General features: G+C 41.0%; 1 protein-coding gene across 3 annotated transcripts in view; it reads right to left on the bottom strand.

Annotated features, from left to right (window-relative positions):
- Positions 1-3,215: 3,215 nt before the first annotated feature.
- The window catches only part of ANKRD29 (ankyrin repeat domain 29), a 36,603-nt gene continuing 16,673 nt past the window's right edge, over positions 3,216-23,145 (bottom strand). For all 3 annotated transcript variants that reach the window (XM_062632845.1, XM_062632844.1, XM_062632846.1), the window contains 6 exons: positions 19,446-19,544; positions 16,413-16,511; positions 11,190-11,288; positions 10,656-10,751; positions 9,490-9,588; positions 3,216-7,909 (listed from right to left, as the gene is read on the bottom strand). In XM_062632845.1, the coding sequence (XP_062488829.1) occupies positions 7,826-7,909; positions 9,490-9,588; positions 10,656-10,751; positions 11,190-11,288; positions 16,413-16,511; positions 19,446-19,544 (576 nt within the window). In that variant the 3' untranslated portion in view covers positions 3,216-7,825. The remainder of the gene's footprint in view (positions 7,910-9,489; positions 9,589-10,655; positions 10,752-11,189; positions 11,289-16,412; positions 16,512-19,445; positions 19,545-23,145) is intronic.

Here is a 23,145-nt window from a genome sequence, read left to right as displayed (position 1 = left end):
GTTTTACCCATTGCAGAAATGAAACCGGTGTTGCTGCTTCTACTAGAAACTCAAGCACTTAGTAGTAATGACCTTGCAATGTCTAGATGGCAGTCTATCTGAAGAATTACTGCTGCACGCAAATGGAAGTGCAGTATGTAATTGCTTTGCTGCAAAATCAATTAAACTGTCCATCGCTGTTTATTCTCCATAATTTATTGCTAGCCTTTATTATTTATGTTGAGATAGCACCCAGAGACACTTCCAAGAAGTGGGAGCTATGTTAAGCAACACCGTGTACGAGCACATGGGAAAGTGGGATATTCTCCTTGCATGTCTTGCAATGTGTGTGAAGACAAGCTGCAACAGGTGAGTGAGAAGTTTCGCCCAGCTTCTCACACCTCCATTTTTTTTGTAGAGCCAGTCCAAACCACTCTAGCTTGTTCCAAGCCTATTTTTCCAGCTAAGCCAGAATAATACTTGTACTAAGCAAAGCTGGTATTTCCTATTTGGTGTTGTAAGGAGCTCTCATTTGTCAGCCTTCCTCACCTGTGGAGACCTGCTTGCCTTTTAATTATATACGCCACAATACCTATTACTTCGGTCAGATGCTCTTGGCTTCAGACTTCCCATGTGGGATCAAACCAGGCTGAGGGGACTGACAGCAATCTGCTTGGTGCTGCCAGTACTTATTTAAATATACATGTGGTATGTCAAATGATGCTGAATCAAGTCTTTTTATCTTTTCATCTTTGTATCTGCCCTAATGTATTTTGATGGCTCCTCTACCAAATTGTGCCAGTGTGTCCCTACCTAACCTTAGAAAATCATATAATTACTCTTTAAGATCACATCCTTTCTGTATTTATCATTGAAGTCATTGAAGCTTGTTCATTTTTATTACAATTAGGCAAAGTTATTTATTGCCTAGTAGCAAAACCTTGGGACTTGAATTCAAATTGTTCAACGTTTGTTCCAATTTTGCTACAGGTTTGTTGGACAATCTGAGCAAGTCCCAGCCTCTCCAGTGCAATTTTCTCTTTTGTAAAGTGATGCCAATTGCATGGCAACATGTAGCCCAAGAGCTCCAAACCCAGGTGTCAGCCAGTGAGCTGTTGAAGGAAAACACTTTAGAAATGCAGTTTATTATTGCAGTAGAGTCTGGAGACATGCTGCACTTGTTACTGTGAGCAAAGAGGTGCAGGGTGTACTTGAGCCAGGTACTGTGCATAAGCACTGATATGATAACAAATTCAAGGTTTGACCTATTAATGACTGTGTATAATGAATGCTCCTGGGTTTCATTAATGTCAGTTTACTAAGCCCCTGTGAGCACCATACTTTTCACATGGTGAGTAAGTCAGGATTGCTGTTGAAGTAGAGAATACGGGCAGAACTGTCACAGGGAAGTCCCTGAGGGCACTACCAAAATCTGACTTGCCAGGAGAGATGAGACAGGTTTATGAGCCACAGCTGACCTGAGGAACACCCTGTTTATGGCTGGACTTGAAGACCTTTTGTCAGTTTTATAACAGTTTGTCCCAGTTAGTAGGGTCTGATGCAGTTTTATAGCCAAGGGAGTGCCTGCAGGGACTGTTCTGGGAGTGTTCAGAAAGTGAAATAGTTCTGCCTCTTTATGTGATGTAGTCTGGATAGGCAGACCACAAGGTTCTGGTATCACTTTTCCAAGGGAATTATACCCATATGCTGGATACAAAGTATGTATGCATGCATGTAACATAAATGCCACGTAAGAACACATCTGTGCGGTACATTCGAAATTGCAGTCTGCTTCAAGTCTGTGTTGTAGGTTAAAGTTGTGCTCCACCTGTGCATCCAAGCCAGTGAAACATTTGCTGTAGCAAAAAGTTCCATCCCTTTTCCCTTCCGGGTTTAGCTGTGTTCCCCACTGTCACATCCCAGATTGCTCTGCTCATCCCTGCTTTCTGGCAAGGTGCAGTGCTACGTTGCCCTCGTGCCAGCTCTGAGAGAACTTACTCAACATTAAAAACAGGACATTAAAACATTAGCCCAGTTAAAATGCATTGTTAACATTGTGAGAGCGAAATGGATGGATTTAGAGACAACTTAGGTATGTGTCTCTGATTTCATTTTGCCATGTCATTCAGCTACAGTTGGTAGGCATACGGTCTTGTTATTGATCTCACGAGAGTTAGCATCTCTTTAAATCACTGAGGAGATTAAGGAAAAAAATGCATTGATTCATATATTTTCAGAACAAGGAGATTATAATGATTGCATGATGTTAGTTCCTGCATCAACCACAAAATGTTTCAGGTGAAATGACTCTTTCAGAATGAAAAGTAATTATTTAAGAAAAACAACCTTCAAATGATGAAGACGTCACCTCAGCAATTTGTTCCCATACATAATTATCCTCATTCCTGAAAATCCAGAACTTGAAGCATGAATTTGTCTAGTTTCAGCTTCTTGACACTGTTTTGTTGTGCTTTCATGTGCAAATTTAAGGAGTTTTCTGCTACCAGAAATCATCCTTCATAGTGATTTAGGCCATGAACAAGTTACAGCACTTTCTCTTTACATTCTCTGAATAGATGGAGGTGCTTTACTGAGTTATGACTGTAAGAATTTTTGACAATGATTCAAAATGTAGCTCATCACAATATAAAATTGTAGGAGTAAGGGAAAAAGCCTGGGATGTCAAACATAAGATCAAAAATGTGGCTTTTGGTGTAGACTCTTTTCCCCTTTTATAGCACACATAATCCACAGCATACCATAATAAGGATATGAGGAGGCTATTGACTTTTTTTTAACTGAAATAGGTCAGATCAGTGTAAGGCCAGTTTTAGATTTAGGAATAGTAACAGAACCACCAAGACATGTTTGACAAAATAAATGGAAATATAGTCTTGGTTCCTAAGTTGCTTTTTATAATCTTCCCTTCAGATCTGACCTAATGGATGTTAATGTCAAGGGGAGTCCGTCAGTGATGTCTGGATCTTTGAAACAAACCTCATTATATCATGCTAAATTAAGTTTTCCTGTTTCTCAAGCCAGGACGTTGGCTTTGTTTGTTCTGTGAATGCTATCTCATCTGTAAAGACCTGGAAAATAATAGAAGTCTAATCAATCAAGTGGGATGGAACAAAGTGGTCTTTACTTAAACAGGAAATTAATTCTGGTATTCTACAAAGAGAAAGAGTAGAATACAGAAGAAAGGAAAGAAATATTGAAGTATGCAGGCAGGATAATCTGAGTAGTATAGTAAGTTTTATTGAAATGATGGTATGGAAAAAAGTGTTTTAGCAAAGCAACAACATCTCTGTTGTTAGTCTTACATGGAGTTACACAAATTTATATACGTTTCATCAAATGCATAAAATAGCATGTCAAAACTGTGGAATTCAGAAAACTGTGAAACTACTGTTATATTCCCAGGACCAAGTGCAGAGCCACTGTAAGAAGGCACAACTCCATTTAGTCCTGTGTGTGCACCACAATATTCTGGTTCTGAAAAACAGAGCCTTGTGTATAATCTTTGGTTGGACTCGTAGTAAGCATAAACATTTTAACACTGCTGACTCAAGGGGTCCAGACAAAGGTAGAATTTTGTCTGTTCAGTGTTCAGTTTAAGTGAAGCACAAATAGGCTGGGGTTTGTGCTACCTCATTTTCTGTACACCAATTCTGAAATTTCTGAGACAACATGAGATTTGGTTTACTTGCAGATTTCCCACTAGTCACCATGACTATCTGAATAAAGAAGCATGGATTATTCTTGCAATTAGGCTCTGACTCCGAGGCAAATAACCCTCCTTGTTACAAGCGCATTAAATATAACCTGCAGATGTTTGATCTGGTGCTCTAATCCTCTTAGCTCTTCTAAACTAAACAAAGGTGGGTGGATCAATAGTGACATGGTTTTGCTCCAAGAAAACAGCATGTGCAAGTCAGGAGGTACAACGCTCCTTTTGTATCGTTACTAAATAGATGTCTCTGCACAGTGCACTGCAGTGATCATCTTAAATGAAGAGGTCCCTGTATTTAGGATGTCTGAGTCTATGCCGTGACCGTGTCACTGTTGGGATGCTACTTCTCTGTATACAACATGAGACTTTCCTTGTGCTCATCCCCATTCTACAATGGTTTAATACTAGTGAAATTAAAGAAAGATGCCCTATACCTTTCCTTGATTCATTTGTGTAGCCTGTTCTTGATTGCACATCCTTTGTGCTCACTTGCAGCTGATGGGAAGTCACCAGGCTGTAGCACCTGCATAAATCCCAGCACACTGGGCTTGTGGACCCTGATGTGCAGAGAGGCAATCCTAAAAGCAGTATGCTAGTGGAGCTGACTTTTTGGGGGGTGTAAGATGGATATACATATATACAGCACTTTTGGGGGGAACGAAACCCCAAAACCCAACCCCAAAAAAACAATTTGGGCTGGTCCCACTTCTATTTTATATCATTATGTGGTACCAAGCTTCATCCTGCCATCTGTGAAATGGGTTTAATGCTCCTTAATTTCTAGTCTAAATTTACTCTTGTCTATTGACATGAACTGATAAACAGCTGCTGCATTTCACTGGTGTGTGAATGAAATAATCTGTTTTGCTGCCTCCCCTGGCAGTGCATTTTGGAACTTTAATAGTGTCTGCAGAGCACTTTGAAAGCCTTGCACAAAAGGCAGAACAACTATGCAAAGAGCTACTGTCAATATTTGTGAATCACTTCATCCACAAAGGGAAAGCAGGTTTCAGTTTTAGAACAGCAAACAAACCACAGCAATATTTACTGAGCACTTTAAAGATAACAGCAGCTACATGAACACTAAGAATTATTAAGGTTTCTTTGTGAAAAGGTCAATTGCATGGTGAGAAACAGTACTGCATCTCTCAGGCCCATCTACAGGCAGAATAAGCACCTTTTTGTTACAGGGAACCCAAAACTTTTAGCAGCCTACTATCTGAAAGGTCAGAGATGAAACATGCTCCCAGTGGGAAGGTTTCCATGCCTAAAAGTCTCATGTTGGCTGAATAGTATCTTTGCTGAAGTTAGATTCAACTTCAGCCTGGACGGGGCAGAGAAAGACTTTGCTGCCATTTCTCCACCGTGGAGCTCACTACACAGAGCTCGTGTGCGTATCAGCCAACATTAGTGAGAGCAAGGAGGGAGCTACAAGCCTATCCCTTCAACCTGTGCTAGCCCCACATGTCAAATTTTGTTGAGAAATAAGAAAAGTCAGTTATAGCCCAATATTGCTTACAAGAAGAGGACCTGGTAACTGCACCCTCTCAGAAGGTGGTCAGAAGATGCTCTGTGCTGGGCATAGCACCCCATTCTTCTCATGTTGCATGACAGCCCCGGCTGTGGTGGCCATTCACAGAGGCAGCTGGACACACAACTTCGAAAGTCCTACTCTAAATGGTGGGGAGCAGGCATGCGTCTTTCCATGGACAGGCATAATTCCAGAAGAAGCTCTTTGCTGAGTAGCTGCCCCCTTTGGGGTGAGACCACTCTCACAAGGAAATACATCTGGCAGAAAGGAGAGGCTACCTGCATATACTGAACACCTGTATGTTGTTGTCTCAGCTTGCTTACTCCAGCTGTCACAGGACCACTGTTGGCTTGCCCTGTCCTCACTTCTATGCTCTGCTATCAGGAAAAAGTAGGAGGCCCTCACCAACAGTAGATGCTTCCACATTGTTTAGCAAGACTGCATGATCATTACAGCCTGCCTGATATTTAGAGTATTTATTGCTCACCCAATATGACTACTGAAGACCACCTGATGATCACCCTCCTCCTTTACAACTGTGAAAGGGCTTTTCACCGTAAGAGTGTGGTTGTCCCCAGGTGTTGATCTGAGGAAAGTTTAAGGAGAAAGGTCAATATTGAGGCTGGGCTGCCTAGAGTCCCTCTAGCATTCCCCAAAACAGTATGTTCATCTTCAGCCCAGTGGGGGCTCTGAATAAAACTGTCCTCTCCAGTGTTGCTTATTAAAGAAGTTGGAGTCCAGTCCCATGTAATGCTTGTGGAATTTAAGTTCCCAATAAGGCTCTCGAGATTGCTGCATATACAGTATTTTTTAGTCTTTTGCAGAACTTACCCCTGGATACAGTCATGCTCAAAGCATCTTGCATAATTCTTTGGTTCTGTACCAGTTAGTCTGCAAGTTTCTGTTAGGCACAACATTATTTTAATTTAAAAATACAGCAGCATGAATTACCTAAACAAATAGATTTCTCTGGTGTCTTCTTATATTATTGGAAAAATTAAAGCTTTCCTTTCTAATGCTGAATAGAAATTGAACAGCAATTTCAGCTTGCAAGCAAAGGTACGCCCACTTCCGTTCTCTTCAACAGAACCATGACTTCTTACCTAACTTACAAAAAGAATAACTTTAGGATTGGTAAGACATATGGCTAATTTGCACTGAGTACATTACATTAATTTGTGCTGGCTCACTAAAATAATGTGGATTTTTTTTTTTAGCTCACTGAAGCAAAAGTGCAACAGTTCAGCTGAATCCTAGGCAGATGTCTCTTAAGCAGGGAATATTTGGTTTCTTTACAATCTTCCCTGTCTTTAGCTTTTAAAGCGATTTTGCAGTAGTTTGTCAAGTTTTGAAGGCCGCTGAAGTGCCTGGATTTATGTACTGAGCTAACTTTATATCTCAACTCACTGTAAAATAAACTCTAATTTTTTTTTTAATTTTTTTTTTTGGCTAACAAGATGTAGTATATACTATTTATACTACAAAAATGACTGTGGTTTAATGGGGTATCTTTCATCAGCATGTTTCAAACATAGCTCTTCACAAACCATCTGCAATTTGCACTGCCTTCCCCATACAGGCAGTGGTAGCGTGTCTAAGTGTCCCAATCACAACAAAAGCTAAAATTGCTGTTGAGAGTTCATTTTCCATGCCTGCGTCAATTAGTGATCCTGTTTGCATGCGGCTATGTGTAGCCCTCTTATTAACTGCTGAAAGATCTGTACACTGTGCGCTTCTCCCTTAACTCCTTTCACAGACCTGGGGAACAAGTGCATTGCATAGTAGCTGTGGGTAGTGAACCATAGTGTCACATATATGCACGTGCAGAACATACGTATATACCTACCACTTGTACAACATCTGTGTTGTTGTGCCCAACAGTTGAATTTCTGATGGACTTGCACCAGTGAATGATATGTCCTGGCTGGTTTGCCCAGTAACTGGTCCTCCCCTATCCATGTATGTAGACAGCAGGGTTAGGGATGGATCCCCATAGCACTGTGTACACATTGCAAAATGCTATCAGCTGCTCTGCTGTGTTCCTGTTGCTGGACAGATTGACAGATCAAGATGCTACACCTGAGGAGGACATCTCCTTGCTTATTGTTTGCTTGGTAGCTTTTGGCATCATTTGTAACTCTCTGAATCATCTTTCACGGAGCTTCATGTAGTAGCCAAAATGTTATCAAAGAACTGGGCTGGCAGGAGGACTTTTTCTGTTGGGATGTCACAGGTGGGATCTCACCTCTAGCCCCATGTGGCACTTGGAAGTAGAGAGGAATGGTCTGAGCTAGCACTGTCAGCAAAGGGAGGGCAGCAGCACCATGGGGCTGCAGTGCAAAGGCAGCTCCCAGGCCAACCCCTGCTCTCATTGCAGTCCTGTGTTCAGTAATGCCAGGAAGAGGTCCTAGCCCATGGTGACACCATGGCAAGGGCCTTATGCATTCAGGAAGCGTGTACTGGAGAGGCTAATCAGTTCTGCAAACTGTTCCAACAAGCCCTTCTTAGGCAACCTAGGTTTACAGTCATGCTACTGTGGTCAGGGTGCATCTCTGTCAAACCATATTTGCTGCACGGCTGCATTAGCTTTTCCCTTGCTTTTCCTTCATGCGGAGGAGTCGAAGGATTCGTTCATTTTTCGTTAGTTCTTCTGGAAGTTCATTTGCCTGGAATGAAACAAAACCTTGGGTTAGCAGAAATGAACAAGTATTTCTAAAACATGGTTTAAAAACATTCAACTTTAGAGAAGATGCTACTGGGCATTATAATGATGGGTTTATTCCAATGTTGTCCCACCACTGTTGGAGATATCTTAAGAAATCACCTTTCAGCATGCAATTCCCACTTAAGTCTTAAAAATAGTCCCAGTGTGGGTTCAAAATGGTCATCTTATTTTGTGCTGACTGTCCAGGTTAAATGGCATCCCTTGGGCTCCCTATGCTTCTGCCACAGAAGTACTGATTTTTTGGGGAGATGAGGCAGGTCTTTAAGTACCAAAGTCCAAAAAAAGTCCATAAAGATCCGAGAGAATACTTTAATTGCTATGAAATAATTCATGCTATTCTATAGGATTGGTAATAGAACATCAGAGTTCGGTCTTCAGTGTGTATTGAATACAAATTTGGTAACAAACTGTCTTTGTAATGAAGCTACTTCTGAAAATCAGGAATTCTGTCCTGCAAATGTACTCTGTTGTGCCTAATCGCATGTCACTAAAAAAAAAAAATCAGTAGGAGAGATTACAGCCAGACTTTCTCATACTGCACACCCTTCTGCTGCAAATCACCATCAGTAGCAGAAAAATCTTGTGTGTTGTTCGGGTGATAGCGGCAAATCAAAATGCCTGTTAATAGGAACTACTGTATGAGAGTCGTTAACTTTGCTGCCATCAAGTGGAATGATACAGAAATAACAGGCACAGATTTTATATTAAATGACCAAAACAGTCAGAAGGTATGTGCTGGGTTTCTTGTATTACAAACTGTCATTCACCCGGTCATAAACAAGAAGTAAATACCAGACCACCCATGCACAGCTTAGCAAACCCAGCTAGATCTCAAATGCTAGAGACAAATAGTTAATAAACACAAGTCAGAGGAAGACATTTTCATGGAAATTAGCAAACATGTAATGTTAAAATACTTAACAGGAAAAAACAAAGACCATTTTTTTCTGCAGAAAAGTTGTTGTTATAAAAAGATTATGAAACTATTTCACTAAACTAGCAAATTTACAGTAAGATATGGTAAAGATACATGTAATGCAGGATTTCTTTGTATTAGCAATGTCCTGAATTCTAACCAAGTTTTCTTATCAGAGGTACCCAGATACACATTTCTTTTGCTGCAGAAATATCATTCTTACACGACCATAGGGAGGTATGGTGTAACTTACGACTTACAAGAACATAACTTATGGTGGTTTTTTTTTTTCCTGAAATGCAACCTAGCTAGCCCATGAGTAATTAACAATTCGTGGTGCTTGAGTGAGTGAGTGCATGGTTTGCATATTCTTAGATTGATGTTACTTCACAAGAACCAGCATCACCAGTGGCACTGCCCAGCACCCTTATAGATGCCTGTATACAGCAATGAATGGACTAAACGGTGATGCTTCAGGAGAGGAACAGGAGGGAACTGTGGACTAACACAGAAACATGGGCTGCCACTGCCTCCATGGCACACATGGCTCCACTGCTCAGTGCTTCCCACCTGCTCCTTGCCCAGGAGAGTGTGCCAGAATGTACCTTGTTCCTCAGGCACGGATCTGCTCCTGCTTCAAGGAGCAGTGCCACTGTCCTCACGTTGCCACTCAGGACAGCCGCATGGAGAGCAGAGGTCCCGTTCTAGAAAATACCAATGGAAATGTTTGTACTGTGCATGGGAAGAAAACCAAAGGCAGTGAAACACAAATGTTTGCAAAGAACAAACCTATGAACAAGAAAGAAGTAACACGGAAGAAATTAGGTCATTAAAAGTACAGTGTCTGATTCAGACAGGGTGCTGGTAGGCTAGCGGGCTATGAAGGAGGTGATTTTAAATGCTTTAATAAAAAAGAGAGTCAAATTCACTTCACCACAGCAGTATTTCCTTTTAAAAATTACCCTTGTCAATTGATTAGAGGTGAAATGGACACAGCACTTGCTTCTGCCTGGCAAAACCAGCCATTAGCAAGTGAAACAGAAGTGCAAGCAGTAATGGAAACCATCTGTGCATTTTATCTTCTTTCTCTGATGATTAATGGTCTCAGTGTCAGACAGCTGAATAGGGATTATTTTTATGGCTGGCCTTTTGTCTGTGGCTGCAAATTGACAGTTCAAATAAGTGTGGAAGATATTTCATACTTGTAATTAACAACTAAGTTAATGCCACCTGGATTTTCAAGCACATCAAAATTGCCAATGTTGCATGCACAGAGGCTATCAAAGTATGTGATTTATAGATACGTATAATTAGATAAGCTATTAAAAAGTAGCTTCCAAATATGTTATTTTTCAAGTCACTTTCTGACTTCAGATGAAAACAAAAACAAGTAGAGAATCTGCTCACAACAGATCTCTTAGGATACTATTTTACTGACAAAATGCAATAGAACTAGAACAATAGAAGTGCTAAGAACTACACTGTTAAGAGCAATCCATTTACAGTAAGAATAAAAATGAATGAAAAGCAGGAAAATTCTTCTATGACTTCTAAGCTTCCTTATTCTACAAATCAAACTCACAGTTTTGTTTGAAAAGATTAATTTGTGTGTGGCATTAAAGGCTAAATAAGATAATTTTTCTCTTGATTTTTCTTTTGGGGGGCTCAAGCTCCTTGTAATCTTCCTCTGTCATAGTCATAAACATCAGATCTTTCATCAGAAACTCATTCTTGAGCTCCTGTCTAAAAATCCATGTGTTTCACTACTAACCTTCAGCAGGCCAAGAGTGGGAGAGAATTTCAGCAACTCTTCTATCACATTGTTGTACCCCTTGATGGCAGCCTTCAGTAAAGCAGTCGTACCATCCTTTGAAGGAGACAGGAAGGTCAGTCCAGTTGTTAGCAATGCTTTATCTGCATTCCCCTTGGCTGGAGGGAAACACCAGCTTTCCCCCACACCTCTGAGAAGAGGGTCTTCTCTGCTCAAAATTTTTGAGGAGACAACTCCACAGCATATGCTGCGGTTTTAGAGCATCAGGAGGATTGTTGCTTTGGCAGGTGAAAACTTCGGGGTAAAATGAACCAGTGACACCATAGACATCTTTATACAGACATTTCCATTCCTTTATTCCAGAAGGTCCCTCCAGGAAGATGTCCTAGACACAATGGGAGAAAGGGAGCCCATGTTGGGACTTTACATCATGGCAAACAGGACATACTCTGGGGACACCAGGCAGACTTGCAGCCTCAGAAAAAGCTAGGAGGTGTTAAGCTGCAGACAGAGCACAGGAAGAAGTCTACTCACATCCCGGGCGGCATCTCGCTCAGCTCCACGAAGCAGCATTACTCGTACCACTTCACTGTGACCCATCTGCGATGCAATCCACAAGGGAGCTGTCCCATCCTGCAAACAGAGTAAGACTGCTAATGGTTTCACTTTGAGATCCTGTGCTCCCTGGTATTTTACCACCCAAGTCTGACTGCTGGACCGGATGTACTTCAACCCCAAATAAATCCCTCATCACAGAAAGACATACGCAGATTTGCTTCCAGAAGCACAAGGGAGATTGGCATAAAAAATCAAAACAAAAATGCTCTATTTGTGGAGTAGAGCCATCCTTAGCTGCTTTCTCTTACACAGTTGGCCTGAAACATGCATTACTGTCTGAACAGTTAAAAGCCACTTTGTCTTAACAGCTGTACCTCAAATAAATGTGGAAGTCTGAAATGTAAATGCCAAAGCGTACTTTGAACTCTAGGTGGGTAGATGTGACAGAAGATACAGGCAAATATCAGCATGCATGGGGAGATTCTGCAGCTGGGTCTCTGTACATGTGGAGTAGAGGCTGTTTATAGAAGTTAAGGAGCAATGCAAGATGATCACCAGCTTCCAACATTAAGTTACGTTACCCATCCTCAGGGAATGTTAAAAACACCCTGCCTTACACTGGTGGTGAGTGTTTCACAGATTTTATGTTCAACAGCTCCACTAGAAAACAAGAAAATTATCAAGGAATCCAACCTCAAATAATCTGTTTTGGAAAAATTGTCCTGTGCAATCATTACTTGAGCAGAAAACTTCAGAAAATAAAATGCACATTCAGAATAAGCTAGACTTTGTGATTGATTTTCATCCCAAAGGCAAAGGTGAATTGAAGCTCTAGAAGTGTTTCTCACTTCAATTAGAATTTAGTTTTGTGTCTTTTCCTCCTTTTGCTTCTAAATGGCCTGATTCTTCAGACTACAGGACTCCAGCAGCTATGTGGTGCCAAACTGATTCTTGTGGGCCCTTAACAAAAGGCTTTTCCTGTACGGATTTTAACATAAAAGTGAAGCCTCGTGTAGCAGGGTGCCTGCTTCTGCCTTCAGCAGTTGCCAGTTCTGCTCACCACCCACAGCAGCCTGAAGACTTGGCAGGAAAAAGGAAGACAAATTATACTGGGGCTTCCAAAAAAGCCTTAATGAGAATTTTCAGGAGAAAACAACTTTTTACTTTAAATAAGGTATTTCTACCTTAATTAAAGAAGAAATCTCTCTCCTTAGTGCCAGCTGAAGATTCATATGACTTGCCCATGCAGTCCAAAAAACCACTGTTGCACAAATTCTCTGCTTTCTGTGGGCTAGTGACTTCATCTTTTCAAAGAAACAGAAAAGTTATTTCTTTCTTTGATATGATATTCTGAGTTTCCCTATTTCTGATTCTGAGAAAGAGCAAACGCACATTCTGAGATCTTCAGTCTTAACAAATAGTAAGGAACAGGATCTTTGCCCACTCTTGTATCATTTCTCTATAGATTAATGAATTTAAATTAGCGACTGACCTCATTCTAGTATGTATCCTGTTAATACAATGAGTGTTCTTTCTGATTCAAAAATAACAAAGGCTCTCTTATATACAGTGTATGTGATAGTGTGATGGCAAAAACTGTCCCTCTCCAGTTTATAGCTTTTTCCCTGCCATACTTCATATTTTTCTAATCTCCCCCCACCAGAGGGCTCTAGTAAATAGCAATAGGGGCACTGAGAAAGCCTATAAAACTTGGAAAAGAGAGCAGTTGAATTTGCTTACACAATTGAATCTGCATAAAGAACCGATGCTGTGCAAATCCACACTTCTGTTTATACAAGAAATGCAAGCACAAGCGCAGCATGCAGAACATAGCAGCTTTCTTTTTCTCACAGTGAAGTTTGTAAGAACAGCTCATATTTCCAGGTATAAATGAAAAGGAGCAGAAGTGTTGGGTAACATCAACCTCACTATCTCAGCTATAGGCAAAAAGACATTGTGAGAAAGGGTGACTGTTTTGGAGAATTTAGCCTGGAGAGAAGAATGATGATGATGTTGATGGTGTGCTCATACTGACCATTGTCAGCTTTTTGCTCTTAAGCAAATAGCATCTAATATACAGATTTACGCAAATGCATATAAAATTTATATGGTGTAAATGAATTTTCTGTCCATTTTCATGTTGCTATATGGTGCAAAACAGATATTACATTGTACTAAAAGGTCACATGAGAATTCCTGTGTAAACAGACATTAGGGCTTAGAGACAGGTCAGAAAGAAAGTGAGAATAGGGAAAGACACAGTTCAAAAACTGTTTTCCTTTCCTTGTCCCTCTGCCCACCCAGCAGACTGCAAACCACTACATTCCTAGAACAATGTTAAACACCCCATATGTTTTTAAGCTGTGCTTATTTCTGTATTTGACTACAAGCTAGAATATACAGACTACCTCTCATTATATGCAGCAGCCAGCGGTTCCAAACATACTCTAACCAAAATTTCCCATGCTCTTTATCTTATCCATTAGCTAATGACTTTTTGCCTTGCAGCTTTGAATTTCAATGTTTGCTTGTGGCTTGGAGTTTTAGAAAGGGCCAGATTAGGGTGGGAAGTAAAATAGCCCTCAAATTCCCAGTAAGGACTTTCAGGTACAGAGAGCCCCTACTCTCAGGCTACTCAGCATCATCTTGTCCACTGTTCTGCCCATCAGTGTACTCACACCACTACACCATTTCAATTCTTGCTAATAGCAAATTGCTTGTTTGCCTGAGGTCTATACTCTCTATACATTTACTGGCTTACATATAAGTGTAATTGCATATCATTTGTTAAGAAAAAAAATCACTGATTTTCAGAGTATTTGGAGCCTGCTTACCCAGTCAGACTAGAGGCTGCTGGGACACAGGCTGCCAAAACAGTGTAAAAATCATTGGCAGATAATCTTCTCGCTTTGAGTTGAAGAAGTAAAGAAACACCTCTTGCACCAGGCTTCAGACACTGCCCCAAGCTCTGTCTAGACAAAAAGATGACAAAAGAATTCCTACCCGGCTCTGCAATGTTAGGAAGATCAGAAGGCAGCTAAAATCCAAGAGAAAATACATTGTCAGGAAAGAAACTCGCCAGGAATCTTCACTACTAAGTCTTGTGAGAGCTGAGCTGAAGGGCCTGCACACAGATAGCCAGTGCCATCCGAGGTGCTCTATAGTGTCATGAATGCCCCTGTGGGACTAGCAGATGGGACATGAGCCTGAAGAGGAACTGGTACCCGCTACAGCAGCAGGAGGAGACTTACAGGGCAGATGCAAGCATTCAGGCACATGAATTAAGACCCCAAATTCAGAAGGTAGAGAGGAAAACTTGGACACCATGAGGAGGAAGCACAAACTCACACCTGGCACTCTGCAGCCCTGTATTCAATGTTATGTTGCTTAGAAAAGTTTCTTACAGCAGTGAGGGCAATGTAGCTTGTAACTGACAGCAAGAGTCATCTGGCATCAAAACTGCTCCATCTAGAGCTACATTCCTCATGACCAGCATGCCACCTTCGAACAAAGTACAAATTTGTTTGTTGGTGAGAGACCGAAGTCCATCCAACCATTACTTTACTAATTAAACAGTAAAAATGTTCCATTTGTTAAGGAAATGTTTCAGATTACAGTGGGCCCAAATACAAATGCCACAGACTTATCCAGGCATAATCTTAGCAGGGATCAGAGGTACCCTGGAGCAAAGTAAGCCCATCCTGCCAGAGATGAAACAGACAGGAGGAACATTCACACAGAGTCAAGTCTTTGCCTCAACTAAGATTTAAAAATGCCTCATGAAACATTCTGTTGTAGAAATTGGATTAGAGAACTAAAAAAATACTGTCAGAAGAATTAGCTGGTGCGTTATAATTATGGTTAGCAGGATGCAGATTTTATGGCAACATGGTTCAGCTAAATCTAAGGTGCCCCAACTTTATTTTGACCAACTCAAAAGGCATTAATGCCAACTTGGTCCATCCTACTCCGTTGATCTTTTAGACTGTGTGAATTAACAGGTTTTAACATTTTTTAATCTTGATCTTGGAAGACAGTGTGGAGAAAGCCTAGGAGCAGCTAAAGCATCAGTCCAGGGAGTAGCTGCCAGCACAGTTCCAGTGCTGGAGAGGTGCAGGAGGGGGGAGCAGGAATATTACTTTAGTTTGAACACATAAAATGCTAATCTAGTTTCCTTACACTACAGAGCAGCAAGTAGTCTACACAGACCTACAGGTTCAGTATAAGTCATATAGATCAGTCTCTGCTGCCAGGCTATGATTTGTTAGGCTTTTGGTGTAGGTGAAAGGAAATGCTGAAAATGCCTGACAAAGCTTGTCACATGCCATGCTGTCCACTGTTATTAGAGTTTTCACATTTGTTTGCTCTCGCCTGATGATTTTTTAGTTGCTGCAAGTTAGTGATCACAGCCACCTGGCAGACATATGTGACTGATTGCAAGGACAAGACCTTATCCCATCAATTTAAAATGTGCAGTGAAGACCCAGGACAGCAACCTTGCCTGCAGGGTTTCAGCAGACCACACAGGAGACTTTATTAAAGCAAGCAAAGATTCCTGGGAAGCCCTGTCTCTAACCAGACATTTCTACGTGTTGGGAGTAAAGCTAGCTGTGCAATTCCCACATCTGGCGACTCAAAGCAGCGTATTAAATGTGCCACTTAAGCACCAATTTTAGAATCAAGAAGCAGCTGAACAATTAAGGAACCCTTTTTTTGCAACCAAGAGAGCTTTTATTTTTATCTGTACACCACATATTCTGTGTATCCCATAAATAGTTTGACACCTAGGAAGTCTCTTGCACCCTCACCTAACACCAACATACGGTGATGGAGGGTGGATCTAACCTTTAGCTCCCTAGCAGGGACCTCTGAACCAGCCACAAATCTAACTCAAATGATCAATGTTTGATAATTTAATGATCAAACAGCAGCCCCACTGCCTGCAGAGGAGCTGATTTCATGCTTATTGTTACCACTGGTTGTACGTTTTTGCAGGATTAGGGCTGCATCAAAAGAAGTGTGATCAACAGGTCGAGAGGAGGTGATTCTCCCCCTTTACTCCATTCTTCTGAGACCCCACAATCTGCCTTCCAGTGAAATACTTCCATGGGAATCTGATGCCTGGAGAAAATTCCAGTGTTAATTTTTCATAACTGTAAAAAATCAGATCCCAGTTCTGCCCTCAAGTATTGAGTTTACCTGCCGTGGCTGGTTAACCTTTGCTCCTGAAGAAAGTAGCAATCGGATAACATCCAGATAGCCTCCTTGTGCTGCCAGGAAAATTGCAGAAGCTCCATCCTAAGAACAAATACATCCATCTTATGCTGTGTTGAAGTGATGCCACTTTTCCTCACAAAACCAAGCCAAACTGAATCAAGTTCTGGTTCTTAAGCCATTATGCCATGTAACAGCAGGTATACAGCCATGCTCAGGAAATAATTGCCAAAATCCAGTCTAGCTCATAACAAACCACGGTAACATTTTCATTCTGTATGCACAAGTGCTGGCTCCCATCACGTATCAAACCAAACATTAAATCCTGGTTCTGGAATCCTAAAGTCTAGTTCATAGAAGCGTTGTTCTACATAACAAGAAATTCATCCTGTATAGCAATGTAGTTTCATTTAGCTTTTATATGTTCTTGTAGAAGTGTTCTGTTACATAGACGCATGGTGAAAACATGGTCAAGTACTTTGCAAGACTGGAGGCTCCAGCACTGAAGCCTGCCCCTGATGCTAAATGAGTAAGTACTCTGCCGTACTACTGGGCCACCCTAACAACTACCATGCCGCTGCTCTGGCACACCTTGTAAAGGAGACTTCACCTCTAATATAATGATGTAAAAGTAGAACATGTAAGACAGACTGTGTCATAGCCCTGTAAGAAACCAGCATTTTCGTGCAAAAGCTTGTGGAAGAACAAAGCTTTTGAAGAACAAAGATTGTAAACAAATATGGGGTTTTAATTTTTCCTCAATGTGTCTTTCATGTGCAGATATTCTCAGAATTTGACTTCACAGGAATTTCTTCCTTAGGAAAAGAATTTAGACGTCATATTTCATTAAGTTTTTTTTCTGAAAATATTTCAAATGGCATTATCATCCTTCCAACCAACTAGAAGTGGAAATCTGCAATGAGGGTGGGACAGGTATTTACACATCCCATAACCACAGCACTCAGCACAGAGCATGCTAGGGCAAGTTTTCTCAGAAGGTGAGACTCTTTAATTAGGGACATCCCTTCACGGCATCTCAGATATGCAAATACAGAGTTCATGTCATCTCATGCATATGCAAACTACAGGGCATTTTAGTACAAGTCTGTTGTTGCCCTTGTTGGCATATCACTATGTTGGGACCAAACGCTATTGTCTGCTAAGAGATACTGCATAGCTACTCTTCTTTCTGCAAAACTCAGCACAGACTTGGTGAAGCATGAGCTGAATATAGCGCCCCAGGGACTGAATTTAGAATGATTGGCTTTGATTTCAAGACAAATGTCCTGGCAAACAAACGAGGTGTCTGCTGGCACTACAAACACACACCCCTGGGCTCTCTGAGGGGCTGTTTTCTCTGGTTGCTATGAGAGTATATGAAATAACAGGATGGTATTAGGTCCTTTGCAGGCTTCCACCAGAGACAAGTGCAATAATAACTCTTCCATTTAGAAAGTAAACAAGATCGTGTAATATTAGAAGAGCTTTTTATTGTAGCATCAGTAAAGATGGAGAACCTTGGGTTCCTTATCACCTACATGATTTGAATTGATGGTGTAATGAGAAAGCTGTTTTAAAGGCTATAACATATTTCTGCAAGACATACTATTGAGTTATGGTATTCTCTCATTTTCTCCTCTATCCCTCCCTCACATGGGTAAACTTAAGATTAAAATATCTAGATGGTTTTAGGAGGACTACCCAAATGCATGCTCAAAATCCCTCCCATTTTGTTGTCTGCCAGTGAACCTGCCAGCCAGTTACTGCTTCTCAAATGCAGCTTGGCAACATCCCACAAAAGCAGCCAAGCTAACACTCATTTTCAAGAGATTGTGTTCTTATTTTATTAAGCAGACGTTTCTGTCTGGTTTTGCCCAATGGCTGTAAGCAATAAAAATACATCCCTAAATGCAATTGCACATATTGCTCATTTCCAAGAGAGACAACAAGGAAGTTAATTTACTGCCTTTACTTCTAGGTAAGTGTCTGCAGGTGTGGCAGCATGGCTATTTTTAAACTAAGTGGTAAACCCCAGGATTACCATGCAGAGGTATGAATCACTGCCCTCAGATTAGAAAGGCAACTGCTATTTGCACAGCAGTGAAGGTGGAACACCTTTCTTCATAAATACAGGGTGGTGGCAGCACAGAGGTGGAGATCCCCTATGCGTCTAGTACACAGCCTCTGCAGTCACCAGCCCTTAGCTCCCATGCACACTTGTGGGAGCTAAGACTTCAACAGCATCCTGCAGATCCAAAGCCCCTGGAAAAAGCTGAAAAAACTTATATCCCTGTGGAACAACTTCTTCTTTGTCAGTTTTGAGTGCCCCAGGGTATGAATGAGCAGTGGAAAGTGGAAAGAAAATCTACCATTTGTTTCTGTTGAATGCTGAAAAGCTCAATGTTTTTGTATCTCAGTTGCAGTAAATTAAATCCAGTGCTTCATTTGTTCAATCCAGCTTTCTGAAAAGTCAACTAAACAACATCAGCCATTTTAACCATCCTTTGCCCTGGAGGCAAACACTGTCAAGCTAGAAATACACCAATACCAAATAATATAATTTTAACTAATATTTTAAAAAATAATTTACAGATATTTAAAGATTTAAATATTTTAACTTTTACTACTCTTTCTGGCAGAAAACTGATGATCTGATTCTCTAGTACCTCAGGGGCTGTATTGCTCTTCACTCTTTTGTCTGCCCTGAAAATCATTGGTAGGGCATGACATGGTCTTTTGTTCAAGACTAATGAATTAAGCAGATCTGATCCAGATTTGATCCTTCATAGAGATAGCAAATCAAAAGACATCCAAAACGTCTTTTCTGATTTCATGCTACTTCTCCCAGGGTCATGAAAAGCAGACAGTTAACAGAATTCACATCTTAGAACAGTACTATAAAACCACATCTGGCAAATGCTTCTCTGTGCTGGAGTCAGACCATCTGCTGTTGTTCAACCAACAGCGCATTTGTTCCATCACCAGTGTTGTCAATATTAGCTGTGTCAAATAACTCACATAAAGTTGATCATGAATGTTGGCACCATGCTTCAACAGCGTTTCCACTACTTTTGCATGCCCGTACTGACAAGCAGCTAGAAGTGCAGTACCTCCATCCTGTGAAAAAGCAAAGAATGGGTACAGTCAGGTAAGAGTCAGGCACTGGACTAAACATCGCCATACAAAAAGAAAAGCAGATTTTATGGCTTTTCAGAATTTGGCTCTCAGCAGTTCTGTAGCAACTAGCTGCTGAATGTTTCATAAGTCTAGTACCAAGTCTTGCCATGCAAATCTTTAAACTTGGCTCTGTCACTATAAACTGTTTTCTCCTGAGTTTTTTATAGCGCTTTTTGTTCTGCTTTTTGTTCCTCCTCTTCTGCTTTCCCACTAGAAACTTTTGTTTTGTTTCCTTCACAACTCCTCCATGTCTCTTCCCTTTACAGCCAAATCCCGCCCTCCTGCCAAGCTCTTCCACCTACTAAAGGACAGCACACCTTTCCCCTGCTCCAAGCCTACCAGTCATTTACTCTTCTTTAGCCAGAACTTCACTCCCTGTCATTTCCCGCCTCTAACATATTGATTGTTGGCCTAAGGAAGAGTAGGGAGGGTGCATTTTGAAGCATGCTAGCTGACTAGACCAAAGTCAGACCAAACACATGACCACCAGTGAAAGCCACATTACTTCTGCTGAAGAAGTGAGATCCCTGCAGGTAGGCTCAATCCCAGGCAGTTTTGTTGCTGCACATCACCACTAAAGGGAGACCTAGGCACATGCATTGAATCCTGCTTGTAGACACGCTCCCTTGGGAGCCATCTGAGAAGGGAAACACCTCAGTGTCCTGGCAGTTGAATCCAAGCCAGCTGAAACAACAATGGGTCTTGCCATCTTAAGTGCACTGTTCCCCACTCAAAAATTACCAGTATTTCTGACACTAATATGGAGAGGAAGTTCTTATCTTCTGCCTGGGATGACACCATACCATCGTGCAAAGATGAGGCACACCCCTATTCATCCTCACCAGAGGTCTCTCTCCTTCCCTGCCTTCTCCCAGTCTCAAGCCCCTCCTCCACAAGATAAGCTATCTGAAGTATTTCAGATAAATGGTTTCTAGAGCTGTCATTAATGTAGGCAGAAGACTGTGTTTTCTCTCAGCTTTGTTCTCTGAAACAGCTCCAAAGTTTTGTCTGAAATTTTCCACACAGACAGATATCCACAAGAGAAGTTACAGCTTGAACAGCCAAATGGATCTTTTATAATGGGAAGTGCCAATCAAATTTATTAATCTGTGGTGCTATTTCATGCCTACAATAACCTCATGAAAACTCAAGCTCGAGACATGATTGAGCTAACCCATAGGGACTGTATATAACTGCTCTCAAATTCATCTTCCTTCCCTGTGACGCTGAAAAGCAAACGAGGCTTGAATGTCAACAAAGTCACGGATATGAAGCTGTTATACAACAATCTAAGAATTGCATATTAATTCTAAATTGTTTGAGTAAATATAATGTGTAATCAGGTTGATGGAGTTAAGTTACTCTGTAGCTACAAGGTGTCATTAGACCTTCCTGTCAAATTGAACTACCCTAATTTAACAAGAACTGCTGAAACAAAACACACAAGCAATCACAGAGGATTCTGAATTAAAGAAATGCCTTATACACACTTAAAGACAATGGCAAAAACTAACAGCTTTGTGAAACCTATTTGCTGTCTCCAACCAGCTGAAAGACACTTTGCTTGAGTGGTGAATTACCAGATCAAAGGGCTGCAAACAAAATAAAGAGACATTTTCAAGGACACTTTCCCTGAATGAAATGGAGAGAGAAAGGTCAGTGAGTTGAGAAACTGTGCTATCTAGATTGGAGGTCCTCTGCTGAGAAGCAGGAAAGGATGCTTTTTAGGAAGCTTAAAAATATTGAGGTTCCCTGTATGGAGGGTAGACACACTCAGCTGCACGTGGGAATAGTTTGTTAATTGCTTTATGGTTTAGTTTTTGCTTTCTAAAAATTAGTGTGTTCTCAACAAACTCCTGTTATTTTAAGAAGATTGTTTGGTTATTAATGTAAGTTCTGGAAGGAACCAAATATCAGGTCCCAAACAAAAGGCAGGCCTGCAAAGCTAACCACAGTTAGCACAGCAGAGCTGAAGGCCAACACTTGGAAGTCCAATTGTGTGATCTCACTTTGAGAAATTATACAGCCTGAAGTTTAAGAAAGAAGACACTTCTCACAGGATATACTTGGCATCTCAAAATGGCAATCCTAACCAAGTGTTTGGTTAAATCCATTGAACAGTTTTAGATAGATACATTTTTTTAAAGAATGACACATTTCCAAAATATACCATTTAGAACTTTCAGACTAGAACAACCAAGTTTTCTCCATCACCCTGCTTAGAGTTTGGAGATCAGAAAAAAGCTTTGCATGGCCCCCAGTTCCAGCTGTCCACCCTGAATCAAATATATATACTGGGTCAGAAAGAACTAAGGAACAGCTCCTTGGTATCTAAGACCTGTTCTACTGCATGTCTCCTATGAAGTTGAATACTTTCAACAGAAAAGACTGTGATTTTATTTGCACGCTCTGGGTGAGGGTACCACTATGATAAGCAGAGATAGGTCTTTCTGCAAGAAAGGGAAGTCAAAGCCAGGAATCTTTTCCACTTGCCATGTCGTAAGACAACACTCAGATAAATCAAAAAACTGTCAAACGGTGCGAAAGCCCATGGTTTCTTAGGAGGAAAATTCAGCCCCTTCTCCCCCATATCAAACTTCCATCTTACTTTACCTTACACTTTCCTCCAGCAAGCTCTGTCTGGAGACCCCCATGTTTTGTAGAATCATAGAATAGTTAGGGTTGGAAAGGACCTTAAGATCATCAAGTTCCAACCGCCCTGCTGTGGGCAGGGACACCTCACACTAAACCATGTCACTTAAGGCTCTGTCCAACCTGGCCTTGAACACCGCCAAGGATGGAGCATTCACAACCTCCCTGGGCAACCCATTCCAGTGCCTCACCACCCTAACAGGAAAGAATTTCCTCCTTATATCCAATCTAAACTTCCCTTGTTTAAGTTTAGAATGCAGGAATATATTTGTTTTAATTTAGATCTTTACTCCCTTTTATCCTTTTATCTGCCCTACTGACTCATGTCATGTATATTTTGCATGCTTCATAAGGATCATAAATTGTCATGAAAGATCAAACAATTTCAAAGGAGTCATTCAAATCACAGACTATAACAGCTTTAAGGATTGGTTGCTGTGGGGTAAACAGCTATTCCTTCTTTAAACACATTGCTATGGATCCCAGGGTAAGTGAGTGGCAAACGTCTTTGCAAATTATTGGGATTCTCCAAAATTTGGCCAGCATATCAAGGACAAGCATATGTAATGAAAATATGCTGGGTTTGGTTCTGTTTGCTGAAAGCAGAGGTTCTAGTACTGCTTTGGACAAAGAAACTGAATTGATACACTGATGTCAGCGATGAATTGAAGCTGTTCACCCCACGACAGGGGATGAACCAACCCAGGCTCTACTGTCTGTGCTTCTGGCTATTCTGAGAAGATTTTGTAAAAGGATTGAGATGAGCAAATAAATAGAAGCTCTGAGGTGCATTTCATCCTGGCACAGATGGGTAAATAGGAATTTAGGAAGGACTGAAGCCATTGTGCTTTTACGTATCCTATGGTAGCACTCAGAGACATCCCAAAAT

Source organism: Pezoporus occidentalis, unplaced genomic scaffold, assembly GCF_034315485.1.
Source record: "Pezoporus occidentalis ecotype Australia unplaced genomic scaffold, CSIRO_AGI_Poc_V1 ctg4, whole genome shotgun sequence".
Classification (NCBI taxonomy): Eukaryota; Metazoa; Chordata; class Aves; order Psittaciformes; family Psittacidae; genus Pezoporus; species Pezoporus occidentalis.
This window is presented reverse-complemented; position numbering and strand designations above follow the sequence as displayed.